At 47.4% G+C, this 23849-nt stretch overlaps 1 protein-coding gene across 5 annotated transcripts in view; it reads right to left on the bottom strand.

The window, feature by feature from the left end:
- The window catches only part of cyp26b1 (cytochrome P450, family 26, subfamily b, polypeptide 1), a 59394-nt gene that overhangs the window by 20343 nt on the left and 15202 nt on the right, over nt 1–23849 (bottom strand). For 2 of the 5 annotated variants that reach the window (XM_043690169.2, XM_087991902.1), the window contains exons 2-3: nt 11364–11568; nt 6055–6279 (exon numbers count right to left, since the gene is read on the bottom strand). In XM_043690169.2, coding sequence (XP_043546104.1) covers nt 6055–6279; nt 11364–11567 — 429 coding nt within the window. In that variant the 5' untranslated portion in view covers nt 11568. Of the gene's footprint in view, nt 1–6054; nt 6280–11363; nt 11569–12292; nt 12310–14836; nt 14857–15152; nt 15458–23849 lie in introns of those variants that run through there. The other 3 variants (XM_087991907.1, XM_043690083.2, XM_043690258.2) reach the window with 3 other exon arrangements.

Below are 23849 nucleotides of genomic sequence, written 5' to 3'. Positions count from 1 at the left end.
TCCTAATAGTGTTAAATAGTAAACAGAAGAAGGTGAGAATATCTTCACAATGAGAAAGACTACTGGAGAACATATGTCTTCCTTAAAGTAAAGATCAGACTGCAAACACTAAAGGCAACTATGCCTCGAAACTGTGCTAAAACTCAGCCAGTATTTATTACCCATCCCTAATAAGGTTGTGGTGGACTGTCTTCTTGAATCACTGATGTCCTTGTGGTGTAAAGCAAAATTAATTTCTCAGGGCCCATGCTCACACACTCTGTATTTCATTAACTTCTGCAGCTGTTTGTTAATTCATCATTTCAGAAAATCTATTACTGGTGAAACAGCTCTGTACCTAACCTAACCAGCTCTGTAACTGCCCCCTGTAAAAACGCCATCCCATTCTCCCAATTCCTTCGTCTCCGCCGCATCTGCTCCCAGGAGGACCAGTTCAAAATACGTACAACACAGATGGCCTCCTTCTTCAGGGACCGCAATTTCCCCCCCGACGTGGTCGACGGTGCCCTCCACCGCATCTCCTCCACTTCCCGCTCCTCCGCCCTTGAGCCCCGCCCCTCCAACCGCCACCAGGACAGAACCCCACTGGTCCTCACCTACCACCCCACCAATCTCCATGTACAGCGCATCATCCGCCGTCACTTCCGCCACCTCCAAACAGACCCCAGCACCAAGGATATATTTCCCTCCCCTCCCCTATCAGCTTTCCGTAGAGACCACTCCCTCCGCGACTCCCTTGTCAGATCCACACCCCCCACCGACCCAACCTCCACTCCCGGCACCTTCCCTTGCAACCGCAGGAGGTGCAACACTTGCGCCCACACCTCCCCCCTCACTTCTCTCCAAGGCCCCAAAGGAAACTTCCATATCCGCCACAGATTCACCTGCACCTCCACCCACATCATCTACTGCATCCGCTGCAGCCGGTGTGGCCTCCTCTATATTGGGGAGACAGGCCGCCTACTTGCGGAGCGATTCAGAGAGCACCTCTGGGCCACCCGGACGAACCAACCCAACCACCCTGTAGCACAGCATTTCAACTCCCCCTCCCCCTCCACCGAGGATATGCAGGTCATTGGACTCATCCACCGCCAAACCACAACAACCCGACGGTCGGAGGAGGAGCGACTTATCTTCCGACTTGGAACCCTCCAACCACAGGGGATGAACTTGGACTTCATCAGTTTCTTCATCCCCCCTCCCCCCACCTTGTCTCAGCCGAATCCCTCCAGCCAGGCACCGCCTTCCTGACCTGCAGTCTTCTTCTTGACCTCTCCGCCTCCATCCTACTCCGACCTATCACCCTCACCTTGACCTCTTTCCACCTATCACATTTCCAACGCCCCTCCTCCAAGTCCCTCCTCCCTACCTTTTATCTTCTCCTGCTGAACACTCTCTGCTCATTCCTGAAGAAGGGCCTGTGCCCGAAACGTCGAATCTCCTGTTCCCTGGATGCTGCCTGACCTGCTGTGCTGTTCCAGCAATAAAGTTTCAACTTTGATCTCCAGCATCTGCAGACCTCACTTTCTCCCTGTAACTAACCTAGAAAGGCATTTGAATTAACTTGGTTAAGTTCAACCATATTGAGTTAGTTGGATTTGATTAGGTTGGATCAGGTTCAGTCAGGTTGTGCTGGGTTGAATTGGGTTGTGTTAGTTGAATTGGATTGGGGTTAGGTTAGATTGGGTTGAGTTGCTTGAGTTGGATTTGGTGGGGTTGAATCATGCTTGGTTGGCTGTCTCAGGTTTGGTGTGGGTAAGCTCAATTGCGCTGAGTCGTGTAGTGTTGGGCTGTGTCTGAGTTGTGTTTTGTCCAATCAAGGTGGAATTGGATGGAGATCATTAAAGAGTCAGGATTGATGCGAGTTGACCTGGATTAGGCCGAGAGTGTCTCATTGACCCTCATTGGTAATGTTTATCAATGAGTGTGACCTGGATTGTGAGTATATATCACTGTGGGCTGAATACCTACTCCCAAGTTATTCTTCTCTGTAACATGTGGAAGACATACATGAGAGAACTCCAGGATGTATTAAGGAAATTGAAAATCAGACAATTAGTTAGTGGTATAATAATTATTTTGTAGATACATCTGAAGGAGTGTGGTGGCCCACAGGAATATTTCTAGTTTCTGCTAATCAGTCTCACTTATCCAATTCCTAATCAAGCTGTTCTACTTTGCAAAACCCTCCTCTACTTTCCTTTATCAACCACACCCTCACCTTCACCATATTGCCTCCTACTCAAGTGTATTCTTTCCCAGGAGCACTGCATCTTGTCCCTTGTTGAATTTCTGAACTAAGAGGAGAGAGATTCTGTCTCCCAAGAAAGATATTGCATTTTATTTCAGACTTTTCATATCTTCAAGATGTGAAAACTGCCAAATTACCTTATAGCCCATTCCACATCTTTATGAAATGTTGCAACAGATCAGCCAGATTGGAAACAACAAGATCCTACCAACAACAATGGATTCATATAGTACACTTACAGCACGGAGATAATACTAGGTGCTTCAGAGGGGCTGTATCAAGCAGGGTAAGACACAGAGTAATGTAAGGAGTTGTTAGGTCAGGTGACCAAATGTTTTGCTACAGAGGTAGGCATTCGGGTCCACCTTACTGGATGAGAGAGCAGTGCAGACAAAGGCAAAGTAGAATTGGAGATGTTCAGGAATCATTCTAGTCTGACAGACATGTGATAAAGGTAAGTTTGCTGGAATTACTGAAAAGAATCCACTTTTAAACAACCTTGCTTCTGGGATCTTTCGAGGAAACCTCAGTTGTCAAACACAGAGAGAGCAAGAAAGCTATTAGCTTTGATTCATTCAGATGTGCTAGAATTCTTCCAGGAAATAATATTTTGGGATGCGGGTGATATGGTTAGCATGAGACATGGCATTTGGTAACATGTTTGAGAGGAACATGTGACTTCTCTAACAATTCCTCAGTTTTATAATTAAAGCATTGAGTTGCATTTATATGGCATCTTCCACCACCTCGGGACATCCTGAAGCACAGTCAGCGATGAAATGGGTCTGGGTGGGTTACTCTTCGGAGGGTCGGTGTGGACTAGTTGGGCCGAAGGGCCTGTTTCCACCCTGTAGGGAATCTAATCTAATCTAATGTAGCAAAGCTTTCCAATCAACAGGTGCATTGAAAGTTGCTATAAACAGCAATGTGATAAAGTCAGGTCTTATGCGTATTTTCTTCAGTGCTGTGGATTGTGGGATTGCTGAGTCAGGGGAACTAATTGGTACCATGTCATTCGTGAAGATTAGTCATAATGGTTATACCATGCCACTAACAGACAGCAGACAGTGAACTTGGTGATGTTCCATCTGTTGTTTTTTTTTATCTGGTCTAGCAAGTAACCAACAGCATCGTTTTTACTGTAATAAAATATACCAAGGTGTTTTCAAGTGAAGGATTCCTACACTGGGTGTGACCTACATCCTCAGAGGAGTCACAGGATGCAATTTAGAGTTGACCAACTCTGAGGCCAGCAATGGTAACCAGGGAAGTCCTTTAAATGTTCAGTTTTATCTTTCCCCTCAACGTAACTTAACTGTTTTTAATTCACTCAGAACAGATTCACAAGGATGATGCCAAGGCTGGAAGGTCTGAGCTCCAGGGAGAAGTTGAATAAGCTATTCTCCCCCAAGTGTCAGAAGCTGAGGGGTGACCTTAAAGAGCATCATAAAATCACGAGGGGCATGGATAGGGTGAATAGCCAAGGTCTTTCTCCCAGGGTAGGGGAGTCCAGAACTAGAGGGCATAGGTTTAGGGTGAGAGGGGAAAGATTTAAAATGGATCTAAGGGGCCACCTTTTCACACAGAGGGAGTTGCGTGTTTGGAATGAGCTGCCAGAGGAAGTGGTGGAGGCTAGTACAATTACAACATTTAAAAAGCATCTGGATGGGTATATGAATAGGAAGGGTTTCGAGCGATATGGGCAAAGTGCTTGCAAATGGGACTAGATTAATTTAGGATATCTGGTCAGCATGGATGAGTTGGACCGAAGGGTTTGTTTCAATGCCAAACCTCTCGATGACTCTGTGATTCTTTGTGACATCAACTGGTTGGGCCAGCTTTTATTGCCCATCCCTAGTTACCCTTGAGAAGGTGACTTCTTGAACCTCTGCAGTCAAACGGTTGACCCACGATGCCCCTGGGGAGGGAACTCTAAGATTTTGACCCAGTGACAGTGAAGGAACAGTGATACATTTCCAAGTCAGGATGGTGAGGGGGCTTAGAGGGGAACTTGCAGGAGGGGGTATCCTGTCATGTGAGGCCTGATTTCTACACCAACCACTTTTCAACCCAGCAGTCATAATCCCCATGCCCCCATAGCCTATCCCAATCAATTACACCAACATCCTCCCCTCCCAGGCACTCAATGCTTACCTCAACCCCTCACAATCTTCACTCCAGTGGTTTGTACTAGGAAATACTAATCTATCTATATTCCAAAGCATCATCAGACAATGAGATGTGTAAAGCAATATTAAAGCAGAAAGCCAAACACTTGGTTGAGGATATTGGCTTTAAAGAGCATTTGGCAGGAGGTAGACAGGTTTAACAATGAGCATTCCCAAGTCTAGAGTTTTGACACAACAGGCAGTGGTGAAGTCACTGAAATCAGGGAAGTTCAAGAGGTCGGAATTAGAATCTCAGAAAGTCTGTGGAACGTTTGTAACCCAGAAAGAGGCCACTCTGCCCAACAGCTGAGAAACAAGCCTTCCAGCCTCATGCCACTTTCCGGCTCTTGACCTTTAACCCTGCAGCTGACAATACTTGCTCATCCAGACACATTCTGAATGAATTGATGGTCTCTATCTCAACTACTGTCTTCAGCAGCGAGTTCTGGATCCCGACAAAATATACTGCCTCATCTGCTCTCTGATCCTACTACCGAACACTTTCAATCTCTGATGAAGGGCTCATGCCCAAAACGTCAACTCTCCTGCTCCTCAAATGCTGCCTGACCTGCTGTGCTATTCCAGCACCAGACTCTCGACTCTGATCTCCAGCATCTGCAGTCCGCACTTTCTCCCACTATCAATTTCTGTCCACCTCAGTACTGACTTCTCTGCTAAATCAACCAGGTCTTTCCAATCCACTCCATCCAGGCACCTCAGCATGTTGCACATCACAATCAAATCGCAGCCATCCCTGTTCCCAGAAAAACATCTCAAGCCTGTCTGACCCTTCCTCAAAGCTGCACTAATCCAGTCCTGACAATATCTTTGTAAGTCTCCTCTATCCCCTCTCTAGTGTCATCATGCCCTTTCTGTTAGAGATGCACAGACACCTTGGAGGTTAGTGGGGCTAGAGGAGATGGAGAAAAGATTTACAAGGATGTTACTGAGACTGGAGGGCTTGAGTTATATGGAGAGGCTGGATAGGCTGAGACTTTTTTACTGAAGTGCAGGAGGGTGAGGAGGTGACCTTAGTGAGGATTATAAAATCATAAGGTGAATAGCAAAGGTCTTTTCCCTAGAGTAGGAGAATTCAAAACTACTGGGCATAAGTTTAAGGTGAGAGGGAAAAGATTTAAAAGAGACCTAAGGGGCAACATTTTCACACAGAGGGTGGTTCATATATGGAACAAGCTGCCAGAGGAAGCGGTAGATACAGGTACCATTGCAACACTTAAAAGACATTTGGACAACCACGTGATTAGGAAGGTTTGGAGGGATATGGGTCAAATGCAGACAAATGAGACTAGTTTAGTTTGGGATCAAAAACAGAAATTGCTGGAAAAGCTCAGCATGTCTGGCAACATCTGTGGAGAGAAATCAGAGTCAAAGTTTCAGGCCCAGTGACCCTTCCTCAGAGTGGGAAACATTGGTCGGCATGGATGAGTTGGACCGAAGGGACTGTTTCCATGCTCAACGACTCTGTGAATCTATGAGTGGCCAAGGACAGATTTCAAAACAAAGATCTAAATTCCATGATCAAGACTAGGGTCAATGTGGTTCAATAAACACAAATTGAGGAGGACATGGTGCAGGATGGGAGGGGAAGTTGGAGTTTCTCTTTAAAACGCTCACCTTTCTCTTCTGGCGATGAATGTCACCAATGGAGTTGGTCAGACTTGTGGGACCCAGTAGCATCCTGGTACTGCGTGGCCATTGGCTGCTCACCAGGGTGTGTTCACCCATCAAGATTTTCCTCACATTCTCGGAACCAGTCACACGGATCAGCGGGCGGCCCAGGAGATGCGTCTTGAACACGTTGCCATATTTCTCCCGTCTTGATGAGTGGAATCTGGATCCCTATTACCAAGAGAGCACAATAACATTACAAACCATTACATTAGAGAACCAGGTCAACCAATTCCTGAAAAAGGGCTTATGCCCGAAACGTCGATTCTTCTGTCCCCTGGATGCTGCCTGACCTGCTGCGCTTTTCCAGCAACACATTTTCAGCTCTGATCTCCAGCATCTGCAGTCCTCACTTTCTCCCCAACTAGGTCAACCAAGGCAAGCTCACACACCCAAAGAATCATTTTCTGAACCCACTACTCGCTAACATCAAAGAAGGCAAAGTGAGGCCATATGGACCATTTTTGCTGTACCAGCTCTTCAATAAAGCTATCAAACTATGTCCATTTGCCCATGGGGCTGCAAACTTACTCCTTTGGGACTTTCATCCAGTTCCCTTTTCGGCAAGTCCCTACTGAACCTGCTTCAGTTGCCCTTTTAGCTTATGCCTTCCAGATCACCACAACTCATTGCATTAAAAACAATCTCCTGTTCCGATTCTTTGGCCAATTATCTTTACCCTCTGGTGATCTCTACCGTTGGAGGACATTTCTTCCCAGTCTATTGCTCAGTTCAAACATCAGAAAGGTCTGAGGGAGAACTCAGAACACTTCAGGATGACTCTGTGGTCTGCATGCCGTTGCCCTGGCTACCCTCCTTCATTTGCTCTATCAGTTACAGCTCAGTCCCTCTTCCCTCTGAGTCCATAGGTTCAAGTCCTACTCCAGTGAACTCAGAAACTATATATGAAACTACAGTTGTGATTCTACCACTCAGTATAGACATGGTGGGCCAAACGGCCTGTGCACACGCTGTGTGACTGCCACTATGGGAAACTGTAGCATGTTTTCTTCATTCGTTCATGAGGTATGGGCAACAATGGCAAGCCCATTATTTATCTCCCAAACCTATTTATCTTTGAGAAGCAGTGGGGAACAACTTCCCAAAACTGCTGCAGTTCCCTGCAGGATATTCACAGGGCGGTTGGAATGGGAATTAGATTAGATTCCCTACAGTGTGGAAACAGGCCCTTCGGCCCAATCAGTCCACACCAACCCTCCGAAGAGTAACCCACCCAGACCCATTTCCCCTCTGACTAATGCACTTAACACTGTGGGCAATTTAGCATGGCCAATTCACCTGACCTGCACATATTTGGATTGTGGGAGGAAACCGGAGCACCCAGAGGAAACCCAGGCAGACACGGGGAGAATGTGCAAACTCCACACAGACAGTCGCCCGAATCAAACCTGGGACCCTGGTGCTGTGAGGCAGCAGTGCTAACCACTGAGCCACTGTGCTGCCCTCGGGATTTAACCAGTGACACAGGTAATATAGTTCAAAGTCAGGGTGGTGAGAGACTCAAAGACGTAGTTGTGGGAGGGAGGTAGGGGAGGTGTTGTTCACAATTGCATTTTCCATACTGCCCTCACAAAATCTCCACTCAGTCTTTGGCCCACTCAGAGTTCGAGAACTTGCCTAAAGATCAAAAGGCCCCCTCAGAGCGGCTCGCCCATCCCGAGTCACTGTGTTCGAGCAGCAACTGACATGTCGAGTGGGGCGTGATCGTCAGATACATGAGGCCAGGGCTTGCTGAGACTCAGAGCACAAGGCAGCAGGGGCAGAAGCTGGTGATGGGAAAAACTGGGCAGAAATAGACATTCAGAAGGCACCCTCCTCTATTAGCTTTACTCAATGGGGTGCCATGATGTGGAGGTGCCGGTGTTGGACTGGGGTGGACAAAGTTTAATAAAAAAATCACACATCAGGTTATAGTCCAACAGGTTTATTTGAAAGTACAAGCTTTCGGAGTACTGCTCCTTTGTCAGGGTGTGAGTTGCATAACTCTGAGTTCCAGCAACACAGACAGCTGGAAACCCTGGAATAAATGTGGCAGCATAATTGTGAAAACTGGGTAGCACAGGCAAGTTGGGCCTAATGGCCTGTTTCCATTCTGTAGACCTTTATGACTCCATGGCTGTTATGATTCCTGTCTGCTATGGTAGGATTCCAAACCCCCCTCTCTATCTATCTATCCATCCATCCAATCACCTCTTTATCTATCTACCTATTTGTGTCTCGACTTCTTTCAAATCTGCCATTTCTTTCAGATTCTCTCCTTGTTTCTCTCTCAGGAACGTAGGAATTAGGAGTGGGAGTAGGCAATTCAGCCCTTTGAGCCTGCACCACCATTTAACATGGTCATGGCTAATCTTATCCTGGGTCTCAACTCTACTTTCTGCATCTCGCCCTTCTACTGAACTCCCGCTTCCATCACATTCTCACTGTCTCAAACTCTGTCCCCCGAGTTCTCTCTCCCCCAACTTCTGTTACTATCAGTTAGATTCTCTCTCACATTTTATTTCTCTTTGAGTCATTCTCACTCTCAATCTCTTTTCCATTTGTCCTCCCTCCCTGTTTCTCACACTCTTTCTTTGACACTATTTCTGTTTCACTGTCTCCCTGTTATTACCCATTCACCAGGTCTCTCTGTATCTCTCTTGCCCTTGCTGTTTCACTATCTCTCACTGTCTATTTCTGACAAGAGATTATTCACCAACATGCAATGTTTTATTTCTTGCTATTTCACTGTTTTGTTTCTCACTGCGTCTTCCTCTGTTGCTCACTCTCTCTCTCTGCCTTTTGCTCTCCATGTCCCCCCCCCCCCCCAACCCAACTGTATATTGCTCTGTCCAACTCACTCTGTCTGATGTTCTTTCTCTGTCACACATTATCTCTTTCTGTCTCTCTCTCTCTCACACACACACACTCTTGCTCTATCCCTCTCACACTGTCTCTTGCTCTGTCTCTCTCACACACACACACAGTCTCTTGCTCTGTCCCTCTCTCACACACAGACACACACTGTCTTTGTCTCTCTCTCTGTCTCTCTCTTTCACTGTCTATGGCTGTGTCCCCGTCTCTCACACTGATCCTCACTACCTCTCTCTCTCTCTAACAGACACACATTGTCCCTGGCTCTATCGCTTTCTCATACACACACACAGAGACGCGTGTACAGTCTCTCACAGCCGCGTGTACAGTCTCTCACTCTCTCACACACACACACAATCACCTCCCCACACTTCCCCACCCCCACCCCCACTCACTGCAGTATTTGCTTTGTATATAATGAGCACCATGCGATAAATCTTATTAAACCAAATTTGAGAGATTATCTGGGTAATCGCGGCTTTTAACGCAATTGCTGGCCTGATCTCAATAAATATGATTACAGCTCTCTTTGTGCTTAAAGAAAGGGTTATTGATACATTTCCACCCGGGGACAAAGAATGCTTTATGCAGAGGAAGTTCAAATCAGTTTACACTAAAAATTAGGATTTTAACAGAGTGACCGAACAGGGAATGGGAGGCTTCCCGCGCCTCGCTGTATAAAACAAAATTCTCCCTCATAGCGGATGAATGAATGGAGGTTGTCAGTGTGCAAGGTCGGCCCAGGTTAGCGGGTGCTCCCTGTGCAGACAGACGCTCGGACAGAGAGACTCTAACCCAGGCAGGAACACTCACGCCGAGACTGCTCCATAGGTAGGATCCCCACGTGGATACAGCTCCCTCCGGGAAGGGGGAACACAGGCCCCACCGGTACCTGTCTCAGTTCCACACAGATACCCCACCAGCTCCGCCTCCCCCCCCCCCCCCACCCCCGGCTGCCGGCGAGCTATTGGACTGCGGGAGGCTTCACCCTAGACTGTTTTCCCACTTACCACCTCCCCCCCCCCCCCCCACCCCCTCACCCCCTATCCATCTTCCGACAAAGTGGGGAAAGAGCAGGAACAAGAACATCCTCCTCTCCCCTCCTGACCGAAAGGCAATTGTAAACCCCTAACCCCCCAGGAATGGAGTGAGAGTTGTTCACAATGCTGATGTTAGATCAGTGTGCATCATTTCTATCCGGACTGGAATGTCGAGAGGTTGTGTGAATACTCGGCTGGATAGCATTTGGGGAATCAGCTGATATTTTTGGTTTAAAGGGTAAGGTGGGAATACTGTTTATTTACTCACACACACACACGAACACATACACACACAGACACACACCAACACACGCAGACACACACACAGTTCCCACTCACAAACACACACACAGTTCCCACTCTCACATACAGACACACACACAGTTCCCACTCACAGACACACACACACAGTTCCCACTCTCACATACAGACACACACACAGTTCCCACTCACAGACACACACACACAGTTCCCACTCACATACAGACACACACACACACAGTTCCCACTCACATACAGACACACACGCAGTTCCCACTCACAAACACACACACACAGTTCCCACTCTCACATACAGACACACACACAGTTCCCACTCTCACATACAGACACACACACAGTTCCCACTCACAAACACACACACACACAGTTCCCACTCACAAACACACACACACAGTACCCACTCACACACACACAGTACCCACTCTCACATACAGACACACACACACACACACAGTTGTCCCATTCTCACACAGGCTGAGCGAGTCTCACGGAAACTTACTGAGTGCTGGTAGCACCTGTTAGGGTAGGAGGGCAGTGGGAGACAGAGTGAGAGAGAAACCTGTTTTTAAACGGAGGGGGAGTTAGGTCAATTTGCGATCCCTGAGTGGGACGTTTCCCGGAGGTCAGTGTGCTGACAGGGTCAAACAGCAGTCAGTGGGTTAAGGCCGGTTACACAGCAGCCTCTGCTGCTTAATATTTACAACGGTCCGTCTCTGAGAAATGATTAGACGGTGCTCAAAACCCTACACGCAGTCCCAGTGAAACCGTTCAGATCGCCCGTACCGAGCTCCCAAAATAGTATTCAGGGAGAGGAGGCGAAGTTTTAGCCCGCTGCCCCTGATAACTTCGAAAACTTGCGCATTTTTAAGAGCGAGGTCATGCAAACATTTTAAGACAAGAGTTAGCAACCGCGCAGTCCCACACATGCCTGGAGATGTACAATATTATCTTTTCCAAATATGACCAGTTTGAAAATGACACAAGTCCCCACTCCCTGACGCACAGAGACAGACAGACAGACGGACAGAGAGAATGTATAAGTGGATGAATCAGTCTCACCTCTACTAACCAATGAAAAGTCTCTCCGATGAGGGGTAACCCCATCGAGCCCTTAGGAATCGGCAGATTGCAGTTTTTGTCACGGCTCACAGTCCAACGGAATTGCCAAAGTTGCCTGGAGACAGTCAGCAGCAGGAGCAGAGAGACCAGGCAGGCAGTCGCTGTGGCTACAGCAGAGGCCAGTTCCAAACCTTCCCAAAACATCCTGAGAAAACCAGGGCAACAGCAAAAAAAAACACAGAAGAGGGTGAGAGTGGGAGGGAAGTGAGGGAGGGAGGGGAGTGAAATAAACTTCTCTCCCTCCCCACCTTGCAAAAAAAAACTCAAAAAATTTATTGCACGTTCTTAACTAAACAGGGAACTAGGGGACAGAGACACATACGAGATCTCTGTGATATTGAGGAGATGTCTTGCAGTATGTGTGTGTGTCTGCCTGTGTGTGTCTGTGCGTACATATATATATATCTGTGTGTGTGAGAGAGAGAGAGCTGAATGATTTCCTGCACACTCCTAGCCTGGAGTATGTCTATATAGAGGCGGGGAAGACTTGACTCTGGCAAAGCGCCACAACAGTGGCCGCTCCCCACGCGGTTTCCCTCCAACAGACTCGGGAAGCGAGTTCAGGAGAGTCCTGCAAATCTGTAACCTCTCAGCCAGAGAGAGAGAGAGAGCCCCACTTCATTATCACCTCTCTCTCACTTCCAGTCCCCGGGCTACAGAACGGATTGGTGGCAGGAACACCGCGATTCTCATTATCCAATAGAGCTCCCAGTTAATATTCCATCAGGCTAAAAGACAATTAAACACCTCCCTAAGTTGCCGCATCTTTTTTTTTGTCTCTCTCGAGTCGCGGATGTTCCCAGGGATGGGAAGTCAGTGACACACGGGCACAGCTCAGTGCCGCACTGCCAGGTGTGAATCCAACTCACTCTCCACAGGCCGCCCCGTGCTCCACTCGGCCCGCTCTCCGGCTCCTTCTATCCCGGGGCTGCCACACACCCAACCCCCCCCCCCCCCTCCTCCACTGCCTGAGGCTGAGCGGGGAGGGGGAACCAGGAGAGAGGGAGGGAACCAGGGGATGGGGGAGAGGGGAATAGGGAGGGAAGGGAGGGAGAGGGGGATAGGGTGTAGGAGAGAGAGAGAGGAGACAGAGAGAGGAGGAAAGGGGGAATAGGGAGAAGGGGGAAGAGAGAGAGGGGAGAGGGGGAATAGGGAGTAGGAGAGAGAAACTAAGGGGCGGATAGGGAGAAGAGGAGGAGAGGGAGACAGAGGGGGGGGGATAGGGAGAAGGCGGGAGACTGAGTGGATAGGGAGAAAGGAGTATAGGGAAAAGGGGAGAGAGTGAGGGGGGAATTAGGGAAGGAGGGGGGTAGGGAGAAGGGGAGAGTGTGAGGAGATAGGAGAGGAGGGTAGGGAGAGAGGGAGGGGGAGAAAGGGGACAGGCAGAAGGGGAGATGGAGAGGGGGATATGGAGAAGGGCACAGAGAGACAGAGGAAGAGGGGGATAGGGAGGTAGAGGGAGAGGGGATATGGAGACAGAGAGAGAGGGAGGGGGATAGGGAGAGAGGGTGGGGAGAGGGAGATAGGCAGATGAGGAAAGTGAGATAGAGGGAGATGGGGATAGGAAAAAGGGAGACAGAGACAGGGAAATAGGGAGAGGGGTGTTGGGGTGATAGAGAGACGGGAGGGAGACAGGAACAGAGATATGGGGGAGGGAGGGAAAAGGATAGAGGAGATGGGGGCAGACAGGGAGGGGAGAGAGAGAGACAAGGAAAGAGGGAGAGGGAGAAAGGGGGAGGGAGGGAGAGGAGATAAACAGAGGGGGAGAAGTGGGGAAAGAGGGAGACAGGGAGAAAGAAAGATAGGGAGCGGGGAAGGAGGGAGAGAAAGACAGGGAGAGGGGAAGGAGGGATAGGGAGAGGGAGACAGGGAGAGAGAGAGAGAGATAGGGAGAGGGGAAGGGAGAGAAAGCAATTGGGGGAAAGAGAGACAGTGAGAGACCAAGACAAGGAGAGAGGCAAAAACGGAAAGGGGGAGACATACCGTAGGGGAGAGAGAGAGAGAGAGATAGGGACAGAGAAGGAGATGGGGAGTGGGGGAGATCGGGGAGGGGGAGACAGGAAGAAGGAGACAGGGAAATGGAGAGAGGGAAACTGGGAAGAAAGGAAGTCAGGGAGAGAGGGGAAGGGAGAGGGAGGCGAGGAGGGAGAGTGAGCCGGAGAGAGGGAGCAGAAGAGAGGGAGACAGGAAGATGGGAGACTGACAGAGACAGAGACAGTGAGAGTAAGGAGCAGAGATAGGGTACGGCAGAGGACAAGGTAGAGAGAGGCACAGAGGGATGAGAAGAGGATGGGAGGGTGTGGAAATTGAGACATAAGTGAGGGAGAGAGAGAGAGAGACAGGGGTGGATAGAAGATATGGAGGAGAAGGAGAGGGAGTGAATGAGAGGAAGGGAGAAAGGACAAAGATCAGTGATGGAGAGGGGAGTGAATGACAGAGTGAAGGAAACGGGCAGAGGGCAGGAAGGGGAGAGTGAAGGTTGGGCATGTGAAGGGGGAGTGAGAGTAAAGGAGAGAGTGAGTGAAGGAGAAGGTGAGTGAAGGAGAGGGTGAGTGAAGGAGAGAGGGACAATGAAGGAGAGAGGGAGAGTGAAGGAGAGATGGAGAGTGAAGGAGAGAATGATTGAAGGAGAGAGGGAGAGTGGGGGGATAGAGTGAAGTAGTGGGTGAGTGAAGGAGAGGGTGAGTGAAGGAGAGGGACAGTGAAGGAGAGAGGGAAAGTGAAGGAGAGGATGTTTGAAGGAGAGAGGGAGAGTGGGGGGAGAGAGTGAAGGAGTGGGAGTAAATACGAGGGTGAGTGGAGAGAGGGAGAGTGAATGAGAGGGGAGAGAAGGAGCGAGGGAGAGGAGATTGGGGGTGGGTGAGAGTGATGAGAGAGGGAGTGAAGGAGCAGGGGACAGGGAGAGGAGGCGACAGGGAGAGTGAATGGGGAGAATGAAGGAGGGGAGGAGGGGAGGGAGAGTGAATGAGAGGAGGGAGGGGAGGAGGGGAAGAGTGAATGAGAGGGGGAGTGAAGGAAGGGAGGAGGGGAGGGGGAGAGTGAAGGAGAAGGGGGAGTGAAGGAGGGGAGGGGGAGAGTGAAGGAGAAGGGGGATGAAGGAGGAGAGGGGGAGAGTGAAGGAGAAGGGGAGTGAAGGAAGAGAAGGGGAGAGTGAAGGAGAGGGTACCTGAAGGAGAGAGGGATTGAGGAGAGGGAATAAAGTAGAGGTGTGGTTATCTCTCTCTGAGTCAAGCTAGGACCCAGTCCAGTAAAAGGGAACGGGGTCCAGTCGGTGTTTGGAATGAGCTCTGTGTACCATCCGCCAGTGATTCCGAGACTGTCACGGCTCCTGCTTCAGTCCCTAATCCCAACCCATCGGAACCCACTGTAACCGGAGGGACATGAGCAGACTGGAACCCATCATTCACAGATACCTGGCCATTACCGCTCGGCATTACAGTCTGGTCAAGTGCGTTGTGCTGCCTAAAAGTGTAACACATCGGTGCTGAGTGAGAGAGCTTTCCAGGGATGGAGTATTCAGCAGCCAATGTGGGTGGTAGCTTGTGTTGTTGTTTTGACCTGACTCTGTCAGTGTCAGTGTGTGTGTGTGTGTGTGTGAACGCTGATCACTCACTATCAACACTCCCATCAAGCGGACACAAACGGTACCACAGCACAGCCATTCCTCTCTCACCCTCTTTCCCCCCCTTCCAGCCGCACCACTGAGCCAGGTCAATCGGCCCGTCGTACCAGGGCTGACTCCTTGAAAGCGCGTCGCTGCTCGGCCTCACGCCCCGCCTTTCCTTTAGAAGCTAAAGACTTGCATTGATGTGGCGCCCGTCACAAATGTAGGACGTTCCAAAGCGCTTCACAACCAGCCGAACTTCTTAAATGTGGCGGCTGTTGTAATATAGGAAACTCCGCAGCCCAGTTTGCGCGCAGCAAGATCCCACGGACAGCAATGTGACAATGACCACGAAAGATCATTTCCTTTTGTGATGTTGGTTGAGTTAGAATTGCGGGTCAGGGCATGGGAGAGATAACTCAACTGTTCTTCAGAATTAATCTTTTCCTTGAAAATGCCAAATTTATTCCTATTCTCTGCTTCCTGTCAGTTTACCGGCCCTGTAACCACTCTAATATATCATCCCCCCCATGAGCATTAATCTTTATATGGACCTTATCAAACACTTTGTGAAAATTACTGGTCCTCCTTTTCTCCACCTTACTAGTTGCATCCCCAAAGAGCCGTGATAAATTTATAAAATAGGATTTCCCTTTTATAATTTTTATTAAACTATGTTGACTTGTACTAATCACGTATAGTGTTCTAAGTGCAGTGATTAGACATCGTTACTAATAGTTTCTAGCATCTTTCCCCCTTTTTTGAAAACTTAAAACTTCAAAATGCCAACTTAAAAATGGATGGAGTTATTTCCAAACCTAAGGAATTGTGGAAAATCATGTCGGCGCTGTATTGTTCTATGTTCTAATATTTGGTTTTGGCTTGAAACTGATGTCTTCCACTGAGAAGATAGACACAAAATATTTGTTTAATTTCTCTGTCACTAATTTCTCCTATTTCTGCTTTGAAGGAGAGATTACTCTCTTCCTTAATAGATGCTTATTTAAATTTTTCAGCTGGTTTACTATTATTTTCTATTTCCTTTCCATTTTGTCAGGTTTTTTTTGTTGACCTTTTTTATGATTTTTAATTCCCAATCCTCATACTTGCTCAATAAAAACTGAAAATCAGTTATTAACTGTATGCTGTAAATCAGAAACAAAAATAAAGATTGCTGGAAAAGCTCAGCAGGAGAGAAATCGGGTGACCCTTCCTCCAAACTGATGGTAGCTAGGAAAATGTCAATTTATATGCAGTACATAGGGTTGGGGGGAAGGGGTAAGGAGTAGATGGTAGGTGGGGATAAAGCCCAAAAAAAGAGAACAGACAGATAAAGGAGTCGGATAACGTTTTCGCTGGGAGGGTGAATAACTGTTAATGGTGACCGTTAGTGGCTAACAATGGGTTCTGTGTAATAGCAGACCATGTAATAAGAAACAAAAATAGAAGTCGCTGGAAAAGCTCAGCAGATCTGGCAGCATCTGTGCAGAGAAATCAAAGTTGGAAAATGGGAAGCCTTCAGAAATGAGATAACAAGAATCCAGAGAAAGTATATTCCTGTCAGGGTGAAAGGGAAGGCTGGTAGGTATAGGGAATGCTGGATGACTAAAGAAATTGAGGGTTTGGTTAAGAAAAAGAAGGAAACATATGTACGGTACAGACAGGATAGATCAAGTGAATCCTTAGAAGAGTATAAAGAAAGTAGGAGTATACTTAAGAGGGAAATCAGGAGGGCAAAACGGGGACATGAGATAGCTTTGGCAAATAGAATTAAGGAGAATCCAAAGGGGTTTTACAAATATATTAAGGACAAAAGGGTAACTAGGGAGAGAATAGGGCCCCTCAAAGATCAGCAAAGCGGCCTTTGTGTGGAGCCACAGAAAATGGGGGAGATACTAAATGAATATTTTGCCTCAGTATTTACTGTGGAAAATGATATGGAAGATATAGACTGTAGGGAAATAGATGGTGACATCTTGCAAAATGTCCAGATTACAGAGGAGGAAGTGCTGGATGTCTTGAAACGGTTAAAAGTGGATAAGTCCCCAGGACCTGAACAGGTGTACCCAAGAACTCTGTGGGAAGTTAGAGAAGTGATTGCTGGGCCTCTTGCTGAGATATTGTATCATCGATAGTCACAGGTGAGGTGCCGGAAGACTGGAGGTTGGCAAACGTGGTGCCACTGTTTAAGAAGGGCGGTAAAGACAAGCCAGGGAACTATAGACCAGTGAGCCTGACGTCGGTGGTGGGCAAGTTGTTGGAGGGAGTCCTGAGGGACAGGATATACATGTATTTGGAAAGGCAAGGACTGCTTCGAGATAGTCAACATGGCTTTGTATGTGGGAAATCATGTCTCACAAACTTGATTGAGTTTTTTGAAGAAGTAACAAAGAAGATTGATGAGGGCAGAGCAGTCGATGTGATCTATATGGACTTCAGTAAGGCGTTCGACAAGGTTCCCCATGGGAGATTGATTAGCAAGGTTAGATCTCATGGAATACAGGGAGAACCAGCCATTTGGATACAGAACTGGCTCAAAGGTAGAAGACAAAGGGTGGTGATGGAGGGTTGTTTTTCAAACTGGAGGCCTGTGACCAGTGGAGTGCCACAAGGATCGGTACTGGGTCCTCTACTTTTTGTCATTTACATAAATGATTTGGATGCGAGCATAAGAGGTACAGTTAGTAAGTTTGCAGATGACACCAAAATTGGAGGTGTAGTGGATAGTGAACAGGGTTACCTCAGATTACAAGAGGATCTTGACCAGATGGGCCAATGAGCTGAGAAGTGGCAGATGGAGTTTAATTCAGATAAATGCGAGGTGCTGCATTTTGGGAAAGCAAATCTTAGCAGGACTTATACACTTAATGGTAAGGTCCTATGAACAAAGAGACCTTGGAGTGCAGGTTCATAGCTCCTTGAAAGTGAAGTTGCAGGTAGATAGGATAGTGAAGAAAGCGTTTGGTAGGCTTTCCTTTATTGGTCAGACTATTGAGTACAGGAGTTGGGAGGTCATGTTGTGTCTGCACAGGACATTGGTTAGGCCACTGTTGGAATATTGCGTGCAATTCTGGTCTCCTTCCTATGGGAAAGATGTTGTGAAACTTGAAAGGGTTCAGAAAAGATTTACAAGGATGTTGCCAGGGTTGGAAGATCTGAGCTACAGGGAGAGGCTGAACAGGCTGGGACTGTTTTCCCTGGAGCATCGGAGTCTGTGGAGTGACCTTATAGAGGTTTACAAAATTATGAGGGACATGGATAGGATAAATAGGCAAAGTCTTTTCCCTGGGGTCGGGGAGTCCAGAACTAGAGGACATAGGTTTAGGGTGAGAGGGGAAATATATAAAAGAGACCTAAGGGGCAACTTTTTCACGCAGAGGGTGGTACGTGTATGGAATGGGCTGCCAGAGAATGTGGTGGAGGCTGGTACAATTGCAATATTTAAGAGGCATTTGGATGGGTATATGAATAGGAAGGGTTTGGAGGGATAAGGGCCGGGTGCTGGCAGGTGGGACTAGATTGGGTTGGGATATCTGGTCGGTATGGACGGGTTGGACCGAAGGGTCTGTTTCCATGCTGTACATCTCTATGGCTCTATGACTCTAAAGTTAACATTTCAGGTCTGGTGACCCTTCAACTTTGATTTCTCTTCACAAACACTGCCAGACCTGTTGAGCTTTTTCAACAACTTCTGTTCTTGTTTCTGATTTGCAGCATCTGCAGTTCTTTCAGTTTTTATGTTATAACAAGGCCTGGTGTTGTGGGCGTTGGGGTAAAACATGGGACAGCTCAAGCCCTAAAGTTATTGAACTCAATATTGAGTACTGCAGGGTCTCCAAGTGAAAAATGAGGTGCTGTTCTTCCAGCTCGTGCTGAACTTTACTCGAGCACTGCAGCAAGCCCGAAACATAGATATTGGCCAGGGAACAGGGTGAGGTGTTTAGGTGGTGGGCAACTGGAAGCTCAGGGTCTTTTTTGTGGGCATGCATGCTATTTTTCTTAACAATCTAATACTATCCTTGACTTCTGGATCAGTGGTGCTGGAAGAGCACAGCAATTCAGGCAGCATCTGAGATTTTAACCCTACTGCGAATCCTCTTGCAAGGATGCCTACCTTGAAGAAGTTTTCCTCCTCTCTCTAGATTTTGCTGCTCGTCGGATGCTGCCTGAATTGCTGTGCTCTTCAGCACCACTGATCCAGAATCTGGTTTCCAGCATCTGCAGTCATTGTTTTTACCACTATCCTTGACTTCCTGAGTCAGTCGTGGATAGGTCTGGCTGAATTCTTGTTACTCAATGGAATGTGTTTGTTGAATACCTGAATTTTTAGGAATTAAGGGATACAGGGAGAGTTCTGGTAAGTGACATTGAAATGCCCACCAGCCATGATTGAATGGTGGAATGGTCCCGATGGGCCGAATGGCCTTACTTCCACTCCTATTTCTTGTGGTCTTATGGTCTTATCATGCCTTTTAGTCCATTTACCTAATCAACCATGTGTCCACTCATAACTATATAATTAGTTTTAAGTTTAAGCTTCTTGTTTGTGATTAGAATACTTCCCTTTCAAACTTAGTATCAAGTTGAATGGTATTATGTTTACTACTTTCTATGTGACATTACTAATTAATTCAGCCAGTTTATACAATACAAGATTGAAGATAGCCTTATCCCGATTCAGTTCCATAACTTATTGCTTCAAGAAACTACCACAAAAGCTTTCTTCAAACTTATCTTTCAGGCCTCCCTTACCCATTTAACTGTCCTTGTTTATATGAAAGATTATTATATTGATTTCATTACAGGCTCCAATAATGTCTTGTTTAATACTCTTTTCAACAACTGTTCGGAAAGGGAATGGTGAGGGGAGGAGGTTATAAACCTCTCTCCCTTGTGTTTACTGACTGTTGTCATAAATGCATTATGCATTTAGAGAAATAACTTTTTTTTTCACTACCATTTCATTCATTAATGTGCAGTTAACGTTCGACTCTCCATCCCTTCCTGTCTCACTCTGCCTGCCTTTACACCATCACTACACTGTTCCATTGTCCTGGCCTTTCCCTCAAGCCAAACACTCTGATAGCACCATTAATCCTCCTCCCACCTTTGTTAGTACAAAGCCATGTTCAGAGCCATAGTTATATACTTGACAAGGAAATTGGTACCCCCCCTGCCCATCCCAAAAGAACAGCTCCTTTCTGAAACACGAATGTTAGTGCCCCATGAATTGAAACCCCTTATTCCCACACCACTCTTTGAGTGTTTGTACTCAGTTGTCTAGTTAGCAGAACATCGGTTGTGGATTTAACTAGATCACTGGTTCCCATGTGGACCATGACAACTAGATTGACCACCTCTTCCACCAACCTCTGCCCTCCAATTCAAGCTCCTCTTCAGCTGTGTTGAACATAGAACACAGAACATAGAACAATACAGCGCAGTACAGATCCTTCGGCCCTCGATGTTGCGCCGACCTGTGAACTACTCTCAGCTTGTCCCCCTACACTATCCCAAAATCATCCATGTGTTTATTTTTTAAATATGTGTTTAAATCTCCCTAATGTGGCTGAGTTGACTACATTAGCAGGTAGGGCATTCCACGCCCTTACCACTCTCTGCGTAAAGAGGTATCCTTAGCTTGACATCAGGCAGACAACATAACCTTTGGGGTTCCTGATCACAGCTGCAGAGAACAGTCTGTCCTCCTGACTGCACAGGCTCTTTCACTATCACGATTCTTTACCTGCCTATGACCTGACTCTTTCTGTACTATTCTGGTGTCAGGGTCATGTTGTTCATCCACAAGCATCATGCACCTGTAGACCAATGCCAGGAGCTGGGGTTCCTCCATCACTACTTCCTGGACACCCAAATCTCGCAGACTTAGAGTGACAACCAGTTTTATAAAAAGTCACTTGTTTCATAAGGAGACAATGAGCATCTCCAGTAAGTGACAAACCAATTTTCCACATTGTTGGGGAGATGCCAGTGTTGTAACTGTACAGGAACAGCTTGGCTCGGGGAGCGGGCAAGTTCTGGAGCACACATCTTCAGTACTATTGCCGGAATGTTGTCAGGGTTCTGAGCCTTTGCAGTATCCAGTGGAGTGATACCACGTGGAGTGAATCGAATTAGTTGAAGCCTGGTATCTGTGATGCTGGGATTCTCTGGAGGAGGCCAAGATGGATCATCCACTCAGCACTTCTGGCTGAAGATAACTGTGAATCATAAGACATAAGACACACACACACCAATCCACACTGGGTCAGACACAGACACACACACACACACAGACACACGCACACAGACACATGCACACACAGACACACGCACACAGACACACGCACACAGACACACACACACACACACACACTAGGACAGTTCACACTCACATTGATCCACACTGTGACAGTTCACACTCACACTGATCCACAGAGGGATAGTTTACACTCAAACTGATATACACAAGGACAGTTCACACTCACATTGATCCACAGAGGGGTAGTTTACACTCAAACTGATATACACAAGGACAGTTCACACTCACACTGATCCACACTGTGACAGTTCACACTCACACTGATGCACACTGGGAAAGTTCACACTCACACTGATATACGTTAGAACAGAACAATTCTAACCTGCAGTGTGACCAGTTCACTAAATGTGCTGTCCACGACCTCTTCAGCATCGCAGATGCTCCACAGTGAGTCCATCCACAGCTCTAGAGCCGTCATGCAGTCAAGCAACAGCTACAACTGGACTCACTTCTTGCAAGTGTAAGAGTCAGGAATGTCAGACATGTTCCTGAGCTCCCATATTAAGCAAGAGGCACATGTCATGGGTCTGAGGTCCCCTGCCATTGTAAACCTGAGCTTTAACTCAGCAGATTAGAATTGCTGAGGGAGACAGTGAGTGGGTGACTAAAAGGCAGAAAAAGAGTAGGAAGGTAGTGCAGGTGTGCCCTGTGGTTATCTCCCTCCAAAACAGATATACCATTTGGGATACTGATGGGGGAAATGGCTCACCAGGGGAGGGCAGCAGTTGCCAGGATCATGGCACTGTCGTAGGTTCTGCTGTTCAGAAGGGCGGGAAAAAGACTCGTAGGGCCAGAGTCATAGGGGATTCTATTGTGAGGGGAGTAGATAGGCCGTTCTGTGGCTGAAAACGGGACTCCCGGATGGTATGTTGCCTCCCAGGTGCCCGGGTCAGGGATGTCACGGATCGGCTGCAGAGCATTCTAAAAGGGGAGGGGGAACAGCCAGTTGTCATGGTGCACATTGGCACCAATGATATAAGTAAAAAATGAAATGAGGTCCTGAAAGCAGAATTCAGGGAGCTAGGAGAGAAGTTAAAGAGGACCTCAAAGGTAATGATCACAGGATTGCTACCAGTGCCATGTGCTAGCCAGGATAGAAATGAAAGAATTGACAGGATGAATACATGGCTTGAGGGATGGTGTAGCAGGGAGGGGTTCAGATTTGTGGGACATTGCGACCGGTTCAGGGAAGGTGGGACTATTGCAAATTGGATGGTCTACACCTGAACCAGACCGGAACTAATGTCCTTAGGGGAGGATTTGCCACTGCTTTTGGGGACGGTTTAAACTAATGTGGCACGGGACTGGGAACCAGGAGAGCAGATTAGAAGTGAGGTGGAAACTAGAGACCGTAAGGAACAGTCTCTAGTTAGCATTATCAAGGAGAAGAGTAAGCAGAGAGCAGATGAAGGCAAAGGTGGTCTGAAGTGTATATGCTTTAATGCAAGGAGTTTCACGGGTAAGGCAGATGAATGTAGGGCTTGGATTAGTGCATGGGATATGACGTTATTGCGATCACAGAGACTTGGCTGAAGGAAGGGCCTGATTGACAACTAAATGTTCCAGGATATAGATGTTCAGACAGGACAGGGAGGGAAGTAAAAAGGGAGGGGGGGGGAAGGTAAGGAATTGCATTGCTGATCAGGAATGATATCACTGCTGTGTTAAAGGAGGACACTAAGGAAGGCTTGAGCAGTGAGGCGTTATGGGTAGAACTGAGAAATAAGAAGGGTGCAGTTCTACAGGCCTCCCAACAGTGAGAGTGAGGTAGAAGGGCAAATAGGTAAAAATCATTATGGAAAAATGTAGAGGCAACAGGGTGGTGGTGATGGCAATTTTCATAACATTGACTGGGATACACTTAGTGTCAGGTCTGGATGGGGCAAAATTTGTTAGGCGCATCCAGGAAAGCTTTCTCGAACAGAATGTCAATAGTCCAACTAAGGAAGAGGCCATATTGGACCTGGTATTGGGGAATGAGCCAGGCTAGGTGTTAGAAGTTGCAGTGGGGGATTTCTTTAGGAATACTGACCACAATTCTGTAAGTTTTAGAATATTCATGGACAAAGATGAGAGTGGTCCTAAGGGAAGAGTACTAAACTAGGCCAAGGCCAATTATATCAAAATTGGGCAGGAGCTGGGAAATGTGGATTGGACACAGCTATTTGAAGGGAAGTCCACATTTGATATGTGGGAGGCTTTCAAAGGTAGGTTAAAGATAGTGCAGGATAGGCATGTCCCTTTGAAAATAAGGGATAGGAAAGGCAGGATTCATGAACAATGGATGACAGGAGAAATCGTGCATCTAGTCAGGAGGAAAAGGGAAGTGTATGTAAGGTCCAGGCAGCTAAGAACAGAAGGGGCCTTGGAGGAATATTGGGAGAGTAGGACCAATCTTAAATGAGGAATCAAGTGGGCTAAAAGGAACCATGAAATAACTTTAGCGAGCAGAATGAAGGAGAATCCCAAGGCCTTATATTCATATATAAGAAGCAAAAGG

Source organism: Chiloscyllium plagiosum, unplaced genomic scaffold (genome assembly GCF_037043375.1).
Source record: "Chiloscyllium plagiosum isolate Xiang-an unplaced genomic scaffold, Cpla_swu_hap1 HiC_scaffold_1, whole genome shotgun sequence".
Lineage (NCBI taxonomy): Eukaryota > Metazoa > Chordata > Chondrichthyes > Orectolobiformes > Hemiscylliidae > Chiloscyllium > Chiloscyllium plagiosum.
This window is presented reverse-complemented; position numbering and strand designations above follow the sequence as displayed.